The 20,975-nt window shown below is 40.6% G+C and overlaps 1 protein-coding gene and 1 long non-coding RNA gene across 6 annotated transcripts in view; one reads left to right on the top strand and one right to left on the bottom strand.

Annotated features, from left to right (window-relative positions):
• The window catches only part of LOC116069164, a 13,093-nt gene extending 3,902 nt beyond the window's left edge, over positions 1-9,191 (bottom strand). Inside the window, exon 1 of the long non-coding RNA XR_004109880.1 lies at positions 8,866-9,191. This is a non-coding gene — a long non-coding RNA (uncharacterized LOC116069164). The remainder of the gene's footprint in view (positions 1-8,865) is intronic.
• Dlc1 (DLC1 Rho GTPase activating protein) overlaps positions 1-20,975 on the top strand; it is a 377,111-nt gene that overhangs the window by 194,093 nt on the left and 162,043 nt on the right. The window contains exon 1 of one of the 5 annotated variants that reach the window (XM_031339551.1): positions 11,893-12,408. The exons of the other annotated variants lie outside the window; for them this stretch is intronic. Within the exon in view, the coding sequence (XP_031195411.1) occupies positions 12,270-12,408 (139 nt within the window). The 5' untranslated portion in view covers positions 11,893-12,269. Of the gene's footprint in view, positions 1-11,892; positions 12,409-20,975 lie in introns of those variants that run through there. 5 annotated transcript variants of the gene reach the window in all.

The following is a 20,975-nucleotide window of genomic DNA, read 5'->3' as shown; positions in this document are numbered from 1 at the left end:
GGAGTGGTATAGCTGGGTCCTCCGGTAGTACTATGTCCAATTTCCGGATGAACTGCCAAACTGATTTCGAGAGTGGTTGTATCAGTTTGCAATCCCACCAGCAATGAAATAATGTTCCTCTTTCTCCACAACCTCTCTAGCATCTGCTCTCACCTGAGTTTTTTTATCCTTTTCCTCTGGCTTCCTCTTTTCACCCCTTTGTATGCCATCGAAACAGTAGGAGCTTCACTTTTTTTTTCTCTGTGCTTTTCTTATTTAAAATATGACCTTTCTATTTAAAATATTTAAGACTACATTATTTTTAAATACTTAAAATAGATTTTGGGTTATTTTTACTGAAAAGTAACTATAAAATTTGAATATTCCTTTGTTGGTAATGATAGCAAATATCTGTTCAAATGTTCTTTTACATGTAATATGTATCCACACAAGTAACATTTACCCCAGCATAATAATAACCTACCTTTATTAAGTTGAAATGTTTGTATTCTACTATACTACATAAATTGATAATAATCAGTATTCAATATAAAATGAATCTGTTGAGATAAAATTCAAGTTTTCTTATATTGATACATTATTATTAATATGTAATAATAATAATAATGTCTTATTATAATACAGTTTAATCCAGTTATCACATCACTATGGAATCTGTACATATTCATGTCAGGCCACTTCCTCCTTGGTGAGGGAAAGACCACCTCCTATCCATGTCCCTGTGAAGATGTACATCTATCTGGCTTTCAGTTCTGCAGTTCTGATGACTGGCTTCTGTTAGAGAACTGTAAGTGATAGTAAAGTTTGAATACTGAGATTCTTCTCTCAGTTCCATGACACGCAATCCACATACCACACCAACCTTCTGAAATCATGAGTTAGTCTCTGTCCTATAATCATGCCTTTCGTAAAATTGCCTACAAGTGAGAAGAGGTGCTATTTTATATATTTATGCAAGTTTTTAGGTAAGTATATATTTTTACTTCTCTAGAGTAATAAATATATAGGAGTGTGATTAATTAACTAACCAGGATATATTTAACTTTATGTATATAATATGTGCTTATCTACATTAAAACTTCTGAAGTATTTACAAATTAGTTGAACCATTTTCCAATCCCATAGGTCATATATAAAACTTATGTATAACATGTATAAATCTCTACATGCTTACTAGCACATAGTTGGTCCCTCTTTTTCTTTTCAGTGGCAGTGTATCTAAGGAAAGTTCTATATTGCTTTTCCCTGTGGTCAGTGTGGCTGAGCATCCTGTTCTGAATTTATTTCCATTCATGAACCTTCCTTTGTGACTTAACAATCGAATCTCTTTGCTCCTTTGTTGAAACAAGATTAGAGGATCTCTCTAAATGTTATAGATATACTGGTGCTTTCAGATGTGTAGTCCGTGAAATTATTTAGTTTTCATATTTATTTAAGGCAGTAGTTCTCAACCTTCCAAATGCTAAGACCCTCTAATGCAGTTACTCAGGTTGTGGTGATCCCTAACTGTAAAGTTGTTTTAATTGCTACTTCTCAACTATAATTCTGATCCTGTTATGATTCATAATGTAAATATTCGTGTATTCTGATGGTCTTAGGCAACTCCTGTGAAAAGGTCATTAGAGGCTAAGTGGGTTGTGACCCATATGTTGAGAACCTCTGATTTAAGTTGTGAGGTAAGGCTCAAGGTTCTTTTTCAAAACATTTATCCAATTTTCCTAGTACAGTTTGTTGAGAATGATTATCATAGCACTTAAAAAAATCAACATACTGTGAAGTATGAATCTGGTCTTAGAATCTTCTATTTGGTTCCACTGTCTACAGCTCCATCCCTCAGTCGTTATCGCCCTGTTGACCATCACTGCTCATGGGTCATCGTAAAGTCAGAGAATAGAATTCTTCCAAAATAGCTCTTCTCTTTTTTTTATTTTTTTTGGGGGGGGCTTTATATGCCTTTCTTAATTGTTCATACATTTGTGAACCAATGTGTTATAAAAGAGAAGCGAAATTGTCCAGCAGGTTTTGGTTGCTTTTGTATTGTCTATAGATTCGCTTTGAGAAAACTGTTATCCAGGCAATAGAATCCCCTTAAATCCATGATCATGGCATATCTCCTTTGGTTTCACTCATTTTTCATAACAAGGTTTTGTAACTTCTGGGCATTTGTTTTCACACAAGTATTTGTCAAGTTTAGCTCTTCGTGTTCCTCTTTCATTATCATACTGAAAATCTAATTCTCTTGTCTTATGTGCATTGTTAATACACACAATTAGGTCTTTAACATTAGCTTTTCATCCTGTGACCTTGCTGAACCCCCTCTGTATTTCTGGCTAATTCAACTAGGAAGAATCAAAGAACTAGATTTGGATAGTCTAACTTGTTTTTCTGCTTTCAATTTTAATGGTTTCTGCTTGTATCTTTTATTATTTCCATCCTTCTTTTGTGAGAGCAAGAGGAGCCTTTAATCTGGGACTAATCAGCCTCATTGTTGAGGCTCAACTAGTCTAGAGATTCTCACCAGACACCCTGTAGTGCCCGAGTTCTCTTCACAGTAGCTGACAAGAGCTTCAGGAAGTGATCTGCCTACTGACGCCTAGTTCTTCTTTACTGGCCTCAGAACGGTCTCTCTCATGACTGGACCAGATCAGCACTTAGGCAAAAGCAGGACAAACTTCTCCCTCCACTGAGCCACAGAGCTCATTTGCTCTGCCCCTTTATCTTCGGTTACTCCCTTCTGCAAATACTAGATTACCTCTTCCCTTTGCCTCAAGACTCTCAGGACAGGTGTGGACTTCCTTTTCAGTGGCCCCCAAACATTTTACCAGTGAACAATTGAGATTAAGACAATAGTCGATGTCAACTACTTCTTTTTAGCTTTCTCTCACAAATTTTATATTTATACATATTTATATTTAAACATACGTATATGTTTATATATAACATGTATTAATACATATATACTTATATATACAGATTATATACATACATGTATACACATATAATACTCATATACACACAGATAATACATATATAAGTAATCCATATATACTTTGTTCAATTTCAGTGCTAACCTACCTTAAGAGTTTTCCAAGGTTTTTAAGGGGAATGAATATTATGTGTATTTGTCTATCAATGGGATTCTTTTCATGCACAGAAGCTAAGTCAAGCTGCAGCAACATTTTAGAAAACATTGTGGCATTGTGTGCTGACAGTGTTCAAGTTCTTGCCTCCATGTGTTAACATGTATGATTAAAAGGCTACAATCAGTAAGTTTCATTAATGTTAAGAAGTGCATAAATTCCTACTTGCCCTAAATTTTATGTTATTCCTGAATGAACATGATAGAGTGTGTAAAATCATCCAAACCCGCATTTGATTTTGCTGTTGCTTTAGTCATGTTGTCTATTGTGATCATTGTTATAATCCAAAGAGTAATGGCATCTAGCAATTGCTCACAAACATTTCTTGCACTGAGTATATTTTATCTGAAGGTGAAACTGACGACATGAGCGTTTTTGCTTATTTATCAGAATAGAAATCCTAGAGCTTAAAATCAGCAAGATATTGATAATTTTTAATCCCAATTTCAATAGTAACATGCATGAAATAGCTAGTATGAATTGTAATATCCACAATTTAAAGACAGGTTAAGCAGTCACAGTATGTTCTCCATCTGAGCGAGCAGAGGAGTGGTACAGCTACAGCTGGATGCTGGACTCACTAGAATCGAAGCTGTGAAGAATGAAGGATGTGAAGAAGAAAATGAGTAGGAAGCAGAGAAGAGTAACATGAAATGCAGAGGAAGAGGAACAGACTTCTTCCACCTGTAATTTTAAATGTACCTAAAATCTATTCTATTCTTACATACTTAGGTCTGGCTTAGTCACACAACTTGCTAAGCACCTGTCAGTGATCCAGCCCCTACAACTGGACAACCAGCTTAGTGAATGGCATGCCTGACCCAGCATTAGTCACATTAGCACTGTGACTCCACAGGAGGGATCCTCCCTTGTGTAGCTATCCAAAAGGCCAGGGTTAGGAGAATATGTAGAAAAAAAAAGTTATAGGTTATAAGTGTGTGATTTATCTTATATTGTGTTATGGTATCTTTGCTTTTTGTAGAAATTAGACTCACAAAAATCATGACAAAAACAATTCTGGAATCGTCACTACTCCCCCTTTCTACTGGGTTAAGAACATTTAATGATGTTTCTTACTGAAGAGATTCTCAGCAAGAATCTAATCCCCACAGCTCTAAATACAGAAACAGATCAAGATAAACAATTGCTACTTGTCAGAGCAAATGTTCACATCATGATCTCACTTGTGAAAACAAGCATCATTGCCATGTACCCTGCATGCCAGGTGCTAGCTTTGGGATAGACATAATAGAGACATTCCTCAAACTAAAAGATGTTTCCTTTCTTTCTGCAAATTCTCCTTGCCCTGGCCATTTGAATTTCTCCACCAGCGAGAAGCCCTTCTGGAGAGTCACAGTTCTTTATGCATACTTTGTATACTAGACCAGGGATTGCCATTCACTATGCTGTGTGTCCAGTTGCAAGGGCTACATCACTGACAGGGACTAACCAAATGGGGTTTAATAAGCTTTTTTCTATAGTCTTAAATCTTTCTACCTCCTGTCATTATATCATCTAGAAAGCACATACTAGCATTTTGGGCAGTCCTAGATGTTACAGTTGATTTACACACATACACACATGCATGCACACAGAGGGGGGGGGGAAGAGGGGGAGAGAGAGAGAGAGAGAGAGAGAGAGAGAGAGAGAGAGAGAGAACCAAGTTGCATCATAAGATCAAAGTGCATTCATGCTACACATCTTTGGGAAAGAAAGTGCCCCTGTCAAAAAAATGAAAGAGTGTAGGACCTAAAAACACCATAAAATTGTGAAGTTTGTTTGCTGCTAGAAGACCAAATTAATAAACTACCCAGAAGTTGATAAGATCTATAATACATTAGTAAAGCATGATAATTGTCTGAAATGGAAACGATTAGGGACCAACTTAAATTAAACTCTCTAGGTTTAAATACAGATAAGAATCTCTGCTCCCGAGGGATCAGGAAGTTTCACAGCTTTGCCTGGCCAGAGAGAAGCTCTGTCTATGGCTGACATTAGATTTTATCACAAAAATAAGGAACCGCAAAACTGTGAAAATCACTTCTCAGACAATTCTGAAGGGATCTTGAGGAACAAATGAATATGTATCCTGCTTTCCCAGTTGCCCAACTGAGACAGAATGGGTTATGACAGACAGTCCTCAACTCTTCTAAACATGAAAACTTAGTTATTTCAAATTTGGAAGAACATAGCTTGAGGAATTACTATCTAAACTCTAGTTTCTAAATGACAGTTATCTGGACAGCCTTGAGTTAATTTAGAATGTCGACTTGGTTAAGAAACACCCAGATTACCAACTGGGGTGCACCTTTGGTATGTGTTTGCAGGTGCATTTCTAAAGAAGTTTGAGTGAGGAGTCAAGACCTACCCTAAATGTGGGTGACACCATTCCATAGACTGGGTCCCACATAATAAAAGGGGGGAAGAAAAACACACTACTATCAACTGGAATTCTCTTTTCCTTCCCCTTCCTTTTGGGTGCCAAGGATCAAGCCCCTCCCACGGCCATGCTTGCCACATGATGGAATGCACTCCTTTGATGTGTAAGCCAGAATAAACCTCCTCCATTAAGTTGATTCTTGTTCAGAACTTGGTTGCAGAGATGAGAAAATCAACTAATACATATATATAACACTTCTAATGGGCTACAATAAGGAAAATAATAATGATAATAAAAATGTTTAAATGGGCTCTAAATTAAAATGAGTTGGCATAGAAATTACAGCATGCTGTTGATTGGAGCATGAGTCTAAATTAAAATGGTTTTTATATTGTATTTATGATATATGGATGAGATGTAGTCATAGAGCTGAAATATCCTCACAACAAAATCTTCAGAAATAGGAATACAAGATCTCAGTTCTGCATTTGGCTATAATAGAATTAACAATTAATGTCCATCTTGATTAAAAACATTTCTGTGGCCTTTAAAACTTTTATCTGGCCAGTTGTGATAGTATGCCTATATTTCCAGCAATGGAGGAAAAAAAACTGTGACAGGAGGATAAAGAGTTTGAGGTCAACCTAAGCAACAATGAGATTGACAAATACAGACATAGACAGAGAGAAGGAGGGAGGGAGGGAGGGAAGGAGGGAGGGAGGGAAGGAGGGAGGAGAAAATACATTATCATACTCCCCCATTCCTCAAGCTGTTGATAACAGTTACGTTTCTCTTAATAACTTCTTTTGTTAAAACTTCTCGGATGGGAGCTTAGTGAAATACTCAGTGGGTAAACCTGCTTGCCACCAAGCATGGCAACGTGAGTTTTATATTGAGGTCCCACACGGTAGAAGGAAAGAATCAACCAACTCCTGCATACTATCCTCTGACCTATACAAAAATGTCATGTCACATACACATGCACTCACTAAAATAAGTAAGTGTATAAGGTATTTTTGAATCTCTTAGACTAGGCCTATAGATTACTCTACTTCATGGAACTTATTAAGAATATATTGTGTTCTTTTCTGATCCTTCTTAGATAAGCTCCAATAAGCTGGGTTACAAAGGTGTTGGGTTGAAGTTGTTCTCATTTAGAGATGAGACCAGGTGTTTTCTATAAAGGACATTGCACCGGGCCTGTTTTTACTGAATTTTTGCCCATCACTTTCCATAGCTAAGATAACTGAAGGCCCCACTGCAGGTTACTTCTCCACTCCAGATCTAACTGGTTATTTTATTTGGCTGAGATTAGGAAATTTTAGCCCTTAGACTAATACCAACTAAGCCTAGGTTATTAGTGGATCATTGTCACTATTAATTTAAGGCTAATCAAGCTGTTGAGGAGGCTGATAAGCCTTGGAGACAAACAATACTGAGTGTGAATCCTAGGTCCACTATCTACCACCATCTGCTGTTGGATCATCCTCAGATTTCATCTCTCCTTTTTTAAAGATTTATTTATTTATAACATATAAGTATACTGTAGTCATCTTTAGACACACAAGAAGAGGGAATCAGATCTCATTACAGATGGTTGTGAGCCACCATTACAGATGGTTGCTGGGATTTGAGCTTAGGACCTCTGGAAGAGCAGTCAGTGCTCTTAACTGCTGAGCCCTCTCTCCAGCCCCAGATTTCATCTCTCGGAGCTGCTGTTTCCTAGTCTTCTCCAAGGAGACAGTAATCCCTGCACTGAGTACTGTAATGAGACTTGGGTTGCTACATAAGCCTAGAAGAGGAAGTGTCATTGCCTTCACTGCTCTTCTTTCCTTTCTCTGCTTAGCTATAGAAAGGCTTCCTACCAAATAATGGCAACCAACTGTCAGTAAGGGTACAAGTCGCCACTGCAGATGGTTAGCTTGTTCCAGCTCCTGCTGTTCACTGTACAACTCTACCCAAGTCAGGAGTTATCATTTAGATTTCGACTGAGATAGGTTCTTTTTACTGTTAAAAATACATATATACTTTCTAGACTACTGACTAATATCTTCTCATAAAACTTTCCACTGGCTGGACAGTGGTGGTGCACGCCTTTAATCCCAGCACTTGGGAGGCAGAGGCAAGCGGATTTCTGAGTTCAAGGCCAGCCTGGTCTACAGAGTGAGTTCCAGGACAGCCAGAGCTACACAGAGAAACCCTGTCTCCAAAAAAAAAAAAAAAAAATAAGTTTCCACTGGATAATTATATAAATAACCTGTGTCACTCCTCTTGATTTCATGGCCAAATAGTTAGCCAACTGAGAATAAGAAATACTCAAGGGAAAATGGGAAACCCTTATCTGTCTGTAACAAGCAAGTTTAGAATGTTGCTAGCCCCTAGGCCAGTGGTTCTCAACCCTTTTGGGTGTCAAACAACCCTTCCACAGGGGTTGCCCAAGACAATCAGAAAACAGATGTGTACATTACAATTCATCACCGTAGCAAAATTACACTAGCAATGAAAATAATTTTATGGTTGGGGGCACCACAACATGCAGAACTGTATTAAAGGTTACACCAGTATATGTCATAGGCAGGTTGCTGCTGGAGGTCACAAGGTTCATAGCTGGGTAGCATTGGTGATTATATTTCCTCCTCTGGTCGCAAGCATAGACCTATCATCCAACACCAAAAACATCAGTTAGTAGGGATGAATTTTCTATTTTTAATCCAGCTCAATCTGTCCATGTTTGGTGACATGCAAATGCAGCATCTCCAGCAATATAGCCTTACCATGATGTCGTGGAGAGTAATGCGTAGCCTTGGCAATACCCTACTGTAAGGTTTGGGTGAGCGAGCTATAAATTCCCTTTGGGCAATGATTCAAAAAGGTATAATTCATTGCTGGTACTGACAGTTTTATTTGGTAGCATATGACGCCTAGTTGGGGCATCATCTCCTCCTTTATATGCTGACTCTTTAAATATTCCTTTCATATATATGTATATCTTAGGAAACATCTTCCGTCGTGCTTTTCCTAGCTTTCTGAAAGGCATTGGTTTCTGTTGTCCCTTTCCACATTCCCTCCTTGATCCTGCCCTCCCACCCTCCTCCCCATTTAACCCTCCTTTTCTAGTTGCCCCTTTATCTCTTGATAACATTATATTCTGTATCTCCTTGCTTGGAAGAGCCTCTTCTCCCCTCTGGTCCTTTACCAGCTACCTAGCCTCCATGTCGCTTTTAATTTAAATACACATCTAAAACTTAAAAGCCAACATCCACATATAAGAGCAAACATGTCATCTCTGTCTTTCTGGGTCTGGGTTACCTTCCTCAAGATGACTGCTCAGTTCCATTGGCTTACCTGAAATTCCCATTTTCTTAATAGCTGAGTAATAGTCCACGTGTGAATTACCCATTGCTCTGTTGATGAACACATAGGCTGCTTCCAATTTCTTTCTATTATGAGTGAACCTGACAAATGTAGACAGCAACGACCATGGATGAACAAATATCTCTCTAGTAAGATATAGCGTGCAAAGGTTATTTGTTACTCTCCACGATGTTATGTAAAAGCTTTACATGACATACTATGTTTGTGTGTCATAAAACATAGAGAAATTGAGATGGTTTCCAAGTAGAAAATTCACCCCCTACTGACTATTATTGTTCATGGTGTTGGCAGAGAGATCTATGCTTGCTACCAGAGGAGAAAATGTAGTCATCAGTGTTACCAAGCTATGAACTTTGTGACCTAGAACAGCAACCTGCCTATGACATATTCTAGTGTAATAGTGGCACAAACATTGTGGAATTAACCAACAGCTTTTTTACTGTATTTAAGACCTACTCCATGAGATAGGACCAATATCTGTGACTGGTAGCCAAGAAATGTGATACTAGATTGGTCGTGGGCCTAGGGGAAAAGCTACTACTTTTGATATATGCCTCAAAAGTGGTATAGCAGGATCTTGGAGTAGATCAATTCTCTTCCTGAGAAACCCCACACTGCTTTCCGTTCTAGCTACTCCCACCATGAGTGAATATGCGTTCCCCTACCCTGCAACCCGTCCCCCCACCCCGCCCCATCCTCAGCCAGCATGTGCTGGTTTATGTATCTTGGCTACTGTGACTGGGGTAAAATAAAAATCTCAAAGTCATTTTCTTGATAGCTAAGGATGTTGAATATTTTATGTGTTTCTCGGCCATTTGAGTTTCATCTTTTGAGAATTCTCTGCTTAGTTCTGCACTCTGTTTTAATTGCGTTACTCACTTTGTGGTGCTATTTCTTTAGTTCTCTGTCCCATATATCATTGGTGAAGGCTTTCTCCTTCTGTAGGCTGCTGCTTTGTTCAGATGATGGTGTGCCCTTTGCTGTACAGAAACTCTAGCATGAGGTCCCATTTGTTGGTCTTAATGCCTGCATTATCAGGGTCCTATACAGAACGTCCTTTCTTGGGCCAATAATGTCAAGCCTATACCTTACTTCCTCTTCCATCAGATTCGAGGTACCTGATCTTTTGTAGAGGAAGTCCTTGATCTGTTTGAATTTGAGTTCTGTAGAGGGTGATAGATATGGATCTATTTTCATCCCTGTACCAGAAGCAATCCAGTTTGACCAGCACTATTTATCAAAGATGTTACTTTCTATTTTCTCCAGCTTGTATTTTTTTTCTTCTTTTTCAAAAATCAGGTGTGTATAAGTATGTGGAGTTCTATCTAGGTCTTCAATTCTCTTCCATTGATCGGTGTGTCTGTTTTTTGTGCCAATAGCATGCTGGTTCTGTTACTACAGCTCTGTAAGTACATCTGCCAATCTGTGATGGTGACCTCCAGGAGTAAAGTGACTTGTTTTAAAACAGAACCAGCTAGTAAGCAAGTGAACACTTTCTATGGGCTTGGGGAGAGAATTCTTTGCTTGTTTTGGTTCTCTTCTTTGAAGTGCTGGCAATGAAGCCCCAGGCCTCACACTCAGTGAGCATAGAGATCTGTTATTTAGCAGGTAGGATCCTCTCAACTGTATCGGGTGCTTGCTAACTCATGCCTAGCCCAGTGAGCATGCCATACCTCATGCTACAGCACCAGGAATAGAGAAGAACATGCTTCATATGCAAGAAGCCGCGGTTTAGAAAGAATTTGAAGTTGTTCCCCCCAAGGATGAATACATGTTGGGGGCTTAAGCATCAGTTAAGTGGATGTGGAAGTACTTGGCCCTAGAAGGCAATCTGAGGTCTCTGAGGGGCTGATCTTGGGTTGAATTAACTCACAGGGGATCCAGAATGTGTCTTGTCAAGAGTGAATTGTTGTAAGAGTGAACTTGACCCTGAGTCACTCTCTCCCTTCCTGTTTGGCACAAAGATCTCTTCCTCCACCACCACCCCCATATACACTTTATTGCCACTTCCCATTAGACCCTCAAGAGAGGCTGAGCTAATAGGGCCACTTGAAAGTGTCCTTCAAAATCATAAGCTAAATAAATTTCTTTGTAACTATGCAGCCTCAAGTATTTCATTATAGCAATCAAAACAGTCCAATGTAGGAGCCTTGCGAACATTAACAAATTGGGAACAGTAAATCTCAGGACATACGGGTTATTTAAAAGCTGTAGTTACTACTGTTCATTACAACTTCTGAGCAGTCTCACTGTTTGCCTAGTTTTCTCTATGATTAAGTTGTCAAAGGTAAATGGAAAACTGGATCTACATTACAGAAACAAAGCTGCCAGAGATCGGCGTGGGTTGCCAGTTGCCTTCTTGACTTCAATTACGGTAACAATTAGCATTTGCACAGCACCTGACAAATTTGCACACTGCTTTTGCAGTGTCATCTCTCTTTGAGCAAAGGTTGTGAACTGGCTGGCCCCTGTGATACTGTCTCATGCCAGTACTAGGCTTCCCTCCAACCCTTGAAAGTTATGACGTGGAATCAGAGGGACAGTGAGAAAGGAGACATTGGAAGTCAGAAAACCTGCCAAACTCGTGGGCATAGACGTGGATGTTTGGCATTTGAGAAACACAACAACATGTCTTGTAAAAGAAGCAATTGACTCACATTTCATTCCCAAAAGTGTACAAGAACTGCCTGGTACTTCATATATATATATATATATATATATATATATATATATATATATATATATATATATATATATATATATATATATATATCTTTTGAGATGAGTGTTTGGGGTATTACCAATAATCAGCTTGCTTACTCGAAAAATAGACTCGAAAAACATGGGCATATTGGAATCAATACACTGACTGTAAAGGAGCCGCATAGAGGGGAAATACAGGGAGCTGGTAACTATTTTATTTTACAAACTCAAGCTCCTGTTTAAGAAACAGTACAGCCATGCCTCTTCTGCTCAATTTAAAAGTGAGCGTTGGTCTCAGAACCGGCCTGATCTAAAACCTGGGGTCAAGATGATCAAAGGCTCAGCTTAGGAGAAGGAACCTGGATGGCAGAGCTAACCTGCACTGCTCTCTGCTCCATCTCCGGGAAGGAGCGGCTGGGCTCACATCTTCAGGACGCAGCGCCGCAGAGCGAGCGAGGTGATTGGGTTACACCGGGCGCATCCCAATAGCGGGCGCGGGAGCCGCTGGCCCTAAGCCTTTCCAGATGTGGCCGCGGCGCGCGCTGGGCTACCGGCCAAGAGGCCGCCTGCAGCCGCGTCCCGAGGCCGCAGCGCCAGCCGCAATGCCTGCGTCCTGAGCGCCCGGGAAGAACGTGGGTCCTGGGGATCCGCCCGAAGTCACTCGAGGGTGGATGGGGGACCCCGAGGGCCACGTGATGGCTCGGCCCCTGAGAGGCCCGCTGCGGAGGTCCTTCAGCGACCACATCAGAGACTCCACCGCCAGGGCGCTGGATGCCATCTGGAGAAACACCAGAGAAAGACGACTGGCAGGTAAGGGGCATGGGAGATAGCCATGAATTAACCAGAAAGCTTTTGAATGCGCAGATTGTCATTAACTCTCGAAATTAACAGGCTCATCAGATGAAATATAGCAATCTCTGATTCTCAGTGTTTAGTGGGGGGATCTTTTTATTTTGTTTCCTCTTATTGTTTATTCATTTATTTCCAGCTAGGTTTTTTTTTTTTTTCTTACTTTTGTTTTGTTTTGTTTAACCTTGAGAAGAAAAGCAAGGTCCTCTGGGGTGTCAGCGGTGGAGATGACGAACTGCAGGCAGGAGCCTGCGGTAGTCTATTGAGGGTCATCTTCGCAGGTCTGGCCAGAGATGGCCTGACCTGACTGGTGCAGGCCAGGGGCCTGGCAGGGTGTGTGGGTCAGTGGGAGTCCTGCCTAACATCAGTCAGCTGGTGTTTCCTCCAGCAGAAGCTCTGCGTTCCAAGAGGGTACCAGGTGTGCCCAAAGCAGCTGATTGAACTACAATAAAACATTCGTACATTGGTGCGGTTCAACTTTTCTAGGGCTCCCATGACAGGCACCAAATGGCAATGCTGTGTTTGAAGGACTCCAGCAAGAAAAGGAGTTCTCCGCCTGATTGTGGATAGGAGGAATATTCAGAAACTGACAACAGATAGCATCTCACTGGGATGGGGAGTGACGCGGAGGAGAGCCGCATTGCAATTAGCCTTCTATCCTTGTTTGTATATATACTTAGTGAGCTTTACTATGCCATCCACGTGGATGGGTCCAAGAGTATGTTTCTTTGACGTTGTTGTTGTTGTTGTTGATCCGGTTGTTTTCTGAATCCTGGACAGACTCCAGGAATTGTTAATTGTCTTAGACATGCCTTCAAAGGTTGATCCAGGTTTCTGGGCTGTTCTTGACAAAAGGTCACTTGAGACCTCATAATTGTCTCAAGAACTTGAAGAATGTGTGTAAATGTGATAAGACAGATTATGAAGATAAACACAGAAGTTCCATACCTTGGTAGGCAGTTTGTTGGAATGAATGTGATTTGTATATTATCTTTGGGGCAAGGTCTCACGATATATCCTAGACTTGTCTCCATCCTCAGCTCTCCAGTGCTGAGGTGATAGGTGTGAATCGCCATATCCTAAATCAATGGAATTTTTTTTTCTGTTAATCTAAGTAATATTGCCCAATGACAGAGAGGTTGAACAATGTTAAATTGTTAATTAATATAACACCTCTTAATTAATAAAGCAGGGTACAGAAAACAAGTTACTTTAAAATTTTACAGTGTTATTACTGCTTGAAAACAAAATGCAATGTGTTAAATAAAGCAACCAAACTTTCTAAATTATCCAATCACAAGTTGCAGTTGACCAAAGGAGGCCAAGGATGTAAGATATGCAAGTATAAGATGCCCAACAAGAACTGACTGACTTACTAGAAGAAAGAAAAAAGAACTATTCCTTTACGATCATAGCATTTTTTATTAGTAGTACTACATTTGGATTATGTATTGGTGTTTTAGCTTGAATGTAAGGCTACTTAAAACATTACCATTTTCCTGATTTTCACGAAATGTAGAGTTTGACAGCTGGGGGGACAAATGAATATGAGAATATTATGGCTTGGAAGTTCTGTGTCTTTCACATTTCTTTCTTTCTTTGTTTTTCTTTTCTTTTTTTTTTTGTTGGTTATGTATTAACAATCTATTTGTAGAGTCCAAATGCAGGAGCCAATATCAAGTCAGTAGAGCAAACCACCTAGAGAACAGTCATTACTTTTGATGTGTGATGAAAAAAACTAAGCATTCTGTCAACTCTGGTAGCAAATAGGATTTTGCTACTCCAGTCGCTCTGAAGGAATTCTTCATGTTATTTGACTCCGCACAGAGAAGCGTAGATATGCTAGGATGTTTATTTAGTGGAGAATGTGGGCAAAGAAAAAGAACCTGAGCTTCAGCTGATGACTGGGGACCTGGACACTGTTGTGTCCTCCTTGGTCCTTGGCTCCTGGCTGACACTGTCAGGATTTGTAAACTAGAGACTGGTCTGTTGCAGATCCAAACCGCAAGCATGCTCACCGCCACTCGTCCCTTCCAGCAATTCTGCGCTTAACCCTCCCACTGACCAAAACACTACATCACAGCTGTTCGGAGTTCACGGAAATTCATTTTCTGAACAGTGGAGAAAACTGTTATTATATGACACTCCTGCTTGGCCTTCCCTTGCAGAGTGGAGGGTGGTGGGAAATCCCCCACATCCCTCTTCACTGTGAAACAAATTAGGTGACAGGTAAGGGAGTTGGGAGCATCGGTGGAAAGTACTTCTGCTCATAGTGACTAGAATGTCACGACTGTGGTACTGAAGACCTTGCTGACTTGCACAGGCCAGTCACAGGGTGTGGCTGTTTCTACCTAGACAAAGAGTTTGATCATGGGATGAATTTCTACACTTTCCTTTTTAGGTTATGTCTCTCTTGCCCATGACTTGGTCAGAGCCTACCTGCCCCCCCTTTCTCTTTCTCTCTCCATTTCCATAATTTAAGAGTTTCTATTTATGATACCTTATTTATTCCATGTACAAACCTGTCATTTACCTCTCCATGCCTTAACATTCCTTAAAGGATTCTGTCATTTTAAAGGATCTGCCATCTTCTATAAACAAAATACAGATCTGCCACTTGTGAGAAATGACAGAACGGATTGCTTTAATTCACCCCTTCGACTTATGTCCCTCACTGTGCCCAGTCACAGCCCCTCTCAGTTTTGCTTACCTATCTCCCCAGCCCTCCAGGCTTCTTTTTTAAGAGCAGATTGTCTCACTAAGGGTTCAGTGAATGGGAACTTGAGAGTCATGCTAATTGATTGATGGGGCACATAGCCCCATCTGGCTGAACAGCATGTCTTTCTCATATCTCTCTGAGCTCCTCACAGTGTAAGCATAGATGTTGCCTGCCCATCTCCCTCCTATTTGGTACCTGGACATCTTGTCATCAAAGTGCATTTCATTTCCCCAAAGCCATTTGCCTCCTAAGTGTTTCACACAAGACTCCTTGGCCTTTTGTTAAGGTGGGATTCAGATAAAGCCTATTCACACATTTGTAAATATTCTAGGAATATTTACAAATGTGTGAGTAAAATAGTAGAAATTTCTTTTTAAAAAAAGCCAATTATTGTGAAATTCATCTATAGACATGTTTAGATCACAAAATGGTGATGTAATAGCTTAACATGAACTAATTATATGATGATTTTAAAATATATGAACATAGGTATACAGTTTTTAAAGACCCCAAGGCACAGACTGCTGTGTCCCAGCTAGACTAAGAACTATCCTGTGTGCTGACCAGGTCTACTCTTATCTCTAATCTCTTTGTCACTAGCCAGCATAAATAGAAAAACCTGAGAAGCAATGGCTATTTCTAGGTCACCAGCATAGAGCCAATAACTTTACTGTTAGGGTATGGAATGACTGCAATTCACAGAGATGCCCCGGAGTTGGTCACTGAGGTCATAGGGACGTCAGTGGACAGAAGAATGCCAGTTATGTGTAATTGAGAGTGAGCTCCAATCCACATAACTGCAGAGTAGGATGGATAAAGATGTTTTGTGATATGTACAAAAGTGCAGTGTGACCTGAAAAAGCATGGTTTTCATTAGTGACACAGTCCTAGGGACATCTAGTAGCTATAGGAGGGGGGACACCTCATCTCCATTCATGATTGTGGAAACTACTAAAAAGAGAGCTTAAGAAACTCAGTGTATGATTTCCTGCACTGGCCAGCTGCCTGAATCCTTCGACATCTATCCACAGACTGTAAACTAAAAGTTTCTGTTTGATGCTTACTGTGGTCTTCAAATGTTGCCGGGAGCTTTTGTTGTGTTCACTAGTTCTTGACCCCCTGAGGTACCAAGGGTTGTAGCTCACATGAAGAGCACCCATAAACAACAATTCCTATCATTGTGATGCCAAGTTCTTATAGTGAGCGGACTATAGCTTGATGTATACTTGACACAATTCCACAAACCAGATAACTCTAAAGAAAAATAAAATAGACTAAAGTTGAAGATACAAAGAGTTTTAAAAATAAGAAGACGGAAAGTAAGATAAATCCAAACTCTGCCTATATAGTCACTTTCTTCAGCACAGAAGGAGAAATTGATAAATTAAATGGAAATGAGATTTAATAAAGCGAAATAAACACAGTATAAAACCATATAGATTTGGGAAAAGGGATGTAATGTCTCTATTAAAGACATAATATCTTAATCTCTAAGGGGGGAGGGTGGAATCTAAGTGTCTCAAATGTTGAGATGCAAGGCAGGGTGCTATTTCCAAAGCTAAGCACCTTAGAAAGAAAAGAGGTTAATTGACTCTAAAGTGAGAAAGTTTAGACAAATTACGATCTAGATGAGCTTCACTTGACATAAAGCAAACCATTTAAGGGTGTGCATCCAACTGGATCCCTGGGGTATTGTATCGTATGTTTACTCTTATGGCTTTGGGGAAATAGATATCTGTGTTTCAAATGACTGGGTCTGTAATAAGTCAGCAAGTGTCTGGCCTGCTTTGCAGGGTACTTGTTCTCAAGGATTCTGGCATCATTCCAACGAAGGGCAACCACAAACATTGACTCTCTGAACTGCTTTGTGCTCCCTCCGTTCACAGCAAGTAAGGGCACATGGAATGCCTTTTAAGCAGGAGTGAGGTATGCCTCAAAATATGCAGTAAACAGAGACAGCTTCACTCTAGATTTTTAAAGACAGACAACCATTGGGGATGCGAGTGAACTACTGTGATGTGAGTGTATAGCTGCTGAGTTTACTGTTTTTGATGAAGTGAGAATGAGTCAGTGAGTGTCATGGCCATCTATGAGGAGAAAAGATGTTAACAGAGAGACTAAGCTTGCAGTTGAGCCTCAGCCTGCCCGAGTAAAGACTGTGGCTCTTCAAAGCTCATATGAACTCAGAGACTGAAGCAGCAGGTATGGGGCCTACACGGGTCAACACCAGGTCCTCTGAGTACATAGTATAGCTTTCTGCTCTGTTTTTTTTTTTTTTTTTTTTTTGGTGGGGGGCTCCTGAGCATATTGAACGAATGGGTCTCTGATTCTCATCTCTCCTCTTGGGGATCTTTTCCTGTCAGTTTGCCTTGTCCAACTTCGATGTGATGGTTGTCCTTTCCTCTTATCCCATTTTATTTTGTCACATTCGGGGATTTTCCCTTAGAAGCCTGCTCTTTTCTAATGGTAGACAGAAAGGTCTAGATGAAGAGGTGGTGGGAAGGAACTGGGAAGAGCAGGGGAGGGGAAACTAACCAGGAGATATTGTATAAGAACAGGATTTTTTTTTTTAATAAAAGGGAAAATTCTAAAAAAGAAGAAGAAAAGGTTGTGGCTCTTGCACTGGATAACTTTGGACAAAGCAGTGTTCTTCTCCAATGCAAAGAGGCTGCTAACAATGCCTGCATCATAATACACAATTAGGAGTTGAGTGAGCCACAGCTGGACATGCTCAGAAGAGCCTTTGGCACACTGAGAAAGCTCAGGAGTATGTTGGAGAGTATGACCCACTTGTCTTTTCTTTATGGCCTACTTCCTGAGGAGCTTCACCTCTGTGGCACACTGTCACTGTGATCTACCTGGGGCTTTAGAACAGAAGTGGATGAACCAATCCAAACATCAAACAAGCAAAAAAGAAGAAGAAGGAGAAGAAGAAGAAGAAGAAGGAGGAGGAGGAGGAGGAGGAGGAGGAGGAGGAGGAGAAGGAGGAGAAGGAGAAGGAGGAGAAGGAGAAGAAGAAGAAGAAGAAGAAGAAGAAGAAGAAGAAGAAGAAGAAGAAGAAGAAGAAGAAGAAGAAGAAGAAGAAGTAGTAGTAGTAGTAGTAGTAGTAGTAGTAGTAGTAGTAGTAGTATACCTCCACAGAGCAACAATGGAAGACCTAAAGAAAGTAGATTTTCTTTGAACAATTGTTTTTTCTTTTGTGAGCTCCCAAAGGAAGTAGACAGAATAACTGTTTCTGCACATTGATGAGGAAGTCATCCTTGCTTGTCCATTTATCATACTAGATAGACAATCTCTGGGCATCTTCGCAGGCAAGCTGGGGCCTGCTTTGCACACTGCTATGTGGATGGGGCTGAACATGGCAAAGGGTAGCAGTGCTTACAGCTTCAAGCATTCGGCTCTGCTCTGGTGTGGGGCAAGCGTGCTAAATGTCAAGGCTGCCCCGTAAGAGGGGTTGTCCTGCATACATCGCTCTGTGGAGCAAAACAGCTGGAACTCTCCTATTGATTGAAGGTGGTCTGAGTGGCTGGCACTCCCACTTACCAAAGATCTATGTAATCAGAACTAGATGTCTACACCTCGATAGGAAAGACAGATGCTACTGATTGAAGAAGCTGAAACGGGGCTATATAGCAAAAACTGGCTTTAGAAGAACCTTCCTCTGGAAGCTCCCGTGAGGCTTCAATAAACACAGTATTTCCAAGCATTTGCCTGGAATTACTGATGAAGAGTCAAGGCCAGAGTACCCCTGCCCCATTATAATCAGACTCAGATAACGGTACCACTGTTGCTCTTACCAGCTGAAGAGTAGGCGCTAGATCTCCTATGGCTGTGACCCAGAAGGTGGAAGCTGCCAGCAGGTGGCTGCCATCATTTGTAGGCATTGCATTGATGCCAAGTAAGAGCCAGAATCGGAATTAAAAGCATTGCTTGGGCCGGGCAGTGGTGGCGCATGCCTTTAATCCCAGCACTTGGGAGGCAGAGGCAGACAGATTTCTGAGTTGGAGGCCAGCCTGGTCTACAGAGTGAGTTCTAGGACAGCCAGGGCTACACAGAGAAACCCTGTCTCATGAAAAAAAAAAAAACCAACATTGCTTGGGTGCCTAGGAAAAGCCAGAGTCCATACTAAACGTTCTAGAGAAATTTTCTCATCTCGTGTTCAAAATCATCCTGAGAAGTAAATACTACTGTTTTGAGTCCCATTTAAATTAAAGGATTCAGGGGAAATATGCTAGAAAAGCATTAATGAGTTTCAGAGACAAAATCCAGAAGCTTCCAAACCTGCCAATTACCTTAAATCCATTGTACAAAGGTTTATTATGTATTATGTAACAAACACTGTACTAGACACTGATGGACACACAAAAGACAGACAGGATCCCTGCCTACCTGCCATAGGTACAATATCTGAATGCTACCTGTGTCATGAAGTAAGCCCCCCATTTGTTCAAGAAGAATTGCAGATAAGCACCAAGGTGAAACTCATCACTGACTGATCTTTAACCTACTACTGTCAGGGATATAGGAGAAGGCACGTTTGTAAGGGACGGCATCAGCAAGATGTATATGTAGCTTTGGAAAACATGCTCTAACCTGTTGCATTCAAAGTATGAGCTACATCTTTGAGATGGCAAACTAGAAGAAAAAGTGTTAGGAGGAAGGTCTGGTGCCAGGCTCTGCAATGCTTGGTCCTGGAATCCAGGCTGAGACAACAAGGAAATGAAGAAAGAACAGATACACAAACACAAAAGGAAAAAAGGAAAAGCTGGGATATGGTGAATCTGGACACTGGTTCTGGAACCCAGAAACTTAGCTGGTTAGAAATCTATTATATACATCTGAATGGAGGGGGTGAGTTTATTAGATACAGGTGAATGTAGAGGTGGATTTAGCTAATCTCAGGAGGTGGGTAGAGTAGACGATGTGGTTGATAGTTCCTACATACGCATTCAACATTAACACCTGGACCAGAGGAAGTCTTTGCCTTTCGTAGGTCTGAAGCATCAGGGTCCTTGTTATAGCTGTATACATTATCAACAATACACATTCACTAGACTTCATCCACTCCAGACACATTCACTCACTACTTTCTCCTCTCCACAACCCAGCATAAATATAAATGTTGAATAATTCCAGTTTGAGCTGCTCTACTGGTCCCTTTTGGGCCAAACCTCTTCCTGAGCAGAGCATCCTCTCTCCTCTCTCCTGTCTCCTCTCTCCTCTTCCCTCCCTTTCTCCCTCTCTCCTCTCTCCTCTGTCCTTTTCTGTTTAATGAGATGTTGGCCTCTTTTCCAAGTTAAGCGAACAAAAGGTCAAGTACATCACCATGTAAGCCAGGAGACTCCTGACTGGTTTAGAAATCAGTATGAACTAAAATTAGAAGTTATGCCTTTAATATTTCAGTTTGCATACACAATTACACTCGGACTTCAGCACACGGGAGCTATAGGACTGAAGTGGGCTGAAGGATTTAGGAGCCCACAGAATTTCTAAAAGCTCCAAACTGGAAGTCAAGACTCCCTTTTTGCCCAGTAATAACTTCCAAAGTATATTTATGATTTAAATTTTTTAAGAGAGAAGAAAATGAGTGCTAAATATATTATACTTAAAATGTGGCATTAGTTTGCCTTAATACTTTCTAGTTGTGTTTGCTTCTTGTTTCTATAGTTGTCAACTTAACAAAATCTGAAGTCACTGAGAGTCTCAGTGAGGGATTATTTACATTGGGTTGGACTGTGGGGTGGTCTTAATTAAGTAATCTATGTGGACATTCTGTCCCACTGTGAGTAGCACCATTCCCTAGGCAGAG

Source organism: Mastomys coucha, unplaced genomic scaffold (assembly GCF_008632895.1).
Source record: "Mastomys coucha isolate ucsf_1 unplaced genomic scaffold, UCSF_Mcou_1 pScaffold22, whole genome shotgun sequence".
Classification (NCBI taxonomy): domain Eukaryota; kingdom Metazoa; phylum Chordata; class Mammalia; order Rodentia; family Muridae; genus Mastomys; species Mastomys coucha.
This window is presented reverse-complemented; position numbering and strand designations above follow the sequence as displayed.